At 60.4% G+C, this 1,405-nt stretch overlaps 1 protein-coding gene across 1 annotated transcript in view; it reads left to right on the top strand.

The window, feature by feature from the left end:
* The window catches only part of PTSG_03512 (uncharacterized protein), a gene marked incomplete at its 5' end in the record, with an annotated part of 8,203 nt that extends 6,799 nt beyond the window's left edge, over nucleotides 1-1,404 (top strand). The window contains 2 exons of the mRNA XM_004995189.1: nucleotides 74-309; nucleotides 623-1,404. Of these exons, the coding sequence (XP_004995246.1) occupies nucleotides 74-309; nucleotides 623-731 (345 nt within the window). The 3' untranslated portion in view covers nucleotides 732-1,404. The remainder of the gene's footprint in view (nucleotides 1-73; nucleotides 310-622) is intronic.
* Between the last annotated feature and the right edge of the window lies 1 nt (nucleotide 1,405).

Raw genomic sequence — 1,405 nt, 5'->3', positions numbered from 1 at the left:
ACTTTCGTCTGCTTCTTCTTCCACCACCGTGTCGCTGGCAATCGGCGACGTTCCCTTGGCTTACGTTGGACAGCGCCAGCGCCATCAGCTCGCAAGCACCCTTGCCAAGCTTCCACCTTCCAGCTCTGCCAATGCCAAGAATGAAAGCAATAGCAACACCGCGCAGGTGCAACTCGTGGACCCTGCCGTGCGCATCCTTCAGACGTCGCAAGATCATGTCCGCCTGGCATTCAGCCTCGTCGTTGCGCCCGCGCTCCTCGCACTCACAAACAGCACCTCGCTGCCCGCCGTGGTCCTATGCGATCCTACGTCCGACACAACGTGCCTGCGAGCAACATGTGCGCCAGCATTCCAATTGCCACGCGCACGTCCCGTATCATCATCATCTCGGCGCGTGGACTGCTCGCTCACGGTGCAAAGCGGCGCGCCCCCATGCACACCACATGCTATTGTCGGCACGGCCACGACAACCGCCTTTACGCCGTTTTCTGCGCACTGGGCGCTTCACCTCCCGTCTCCGTCGTACACAGCCACCACCACCACCACGTCGACCAGCCCCACAGCATCACCTCGTATTGCTGGTGTGCATCTCAACGTCACCGTGGACGTGACACCGCTACAGCTCTGGTGCGCGCAGTCTCAGGACATCCGGGCTGCCCTCCTCCATCCAGAAGCGGTACTTGGATCCACCGCCAGCGCCACTGCACCGCACCCATCTGTTGTTGCCGTGACGCAACGCAAACTAGAAGCAGGAGGAGGCAGAGGCAGCATAACTGTTCGCCTCAATCTGTCACGTACAGGCGTATTGGCCCTCACTGGAGGTGGCGCTGTCCTCGTGCGTGTGCACGCATCAGCTGGCTGTTGGGGCGCGTCACCTGTTGTTGCCCAGGCAGCGTCCGCCTTTCGCGCCTTCTTTGGTGTTGCTGCATGGACAGACTTGACGCCGCAGCAACGCAGGCGCCGTGTCATGAGCGACCTCCCTCCCCCTCTGCAAAATATCACAGGCACAACAGACGCTGACGTGTGCTCGCACACCGCAACCGCCATGCTGTCATCTGCAACACCAGCTGTTACCCTGTACCTCCACCTTGAGCGGTGGCGGTCACATCAACAACGTGTGCAGTTCGTCACCATTGACACCAACGTGTCATCCCTTTCCCCCGCAACACCACCATCGCCGCTCTCCATCGCTCATGTGACCCTTCTCGATATCCTGTCTCATGAAGCAGCAGCAGCACCCAGACCAAATGCTGGTTCAGCTTCACCAACACTGGTACAGCTTGGCGGCGCAGCAGCGCGTTCCGCTCCGCTGTTTGTCGCACGCCAACAGACTCAGCCACTGGTTCCACTGCACTTTCACGCGCATGTGCTGGGGTCACCATACGTCCAGTCCATCAGCAGCATC

The sequence above is a fragment of the Salpingoeca rosetta genome (genome assembly GCF_000188695.1).
Source record: "Salpingoeca rosetta unplaced genomic scaffold supercont1.8, whole genome shotgun sequence".
In the NCBI taxonomy this organism is placed as follows: Eukaryota; class Choanoflagellata; order Craspedida; family Salpingoecidae; genus Salpingoeca; species Salpingoeca rosetta.
Note: the sequence above shows the minus strand (reverse complement) of the source record. Positions and strands in the feature narration are given on the sequence as shown.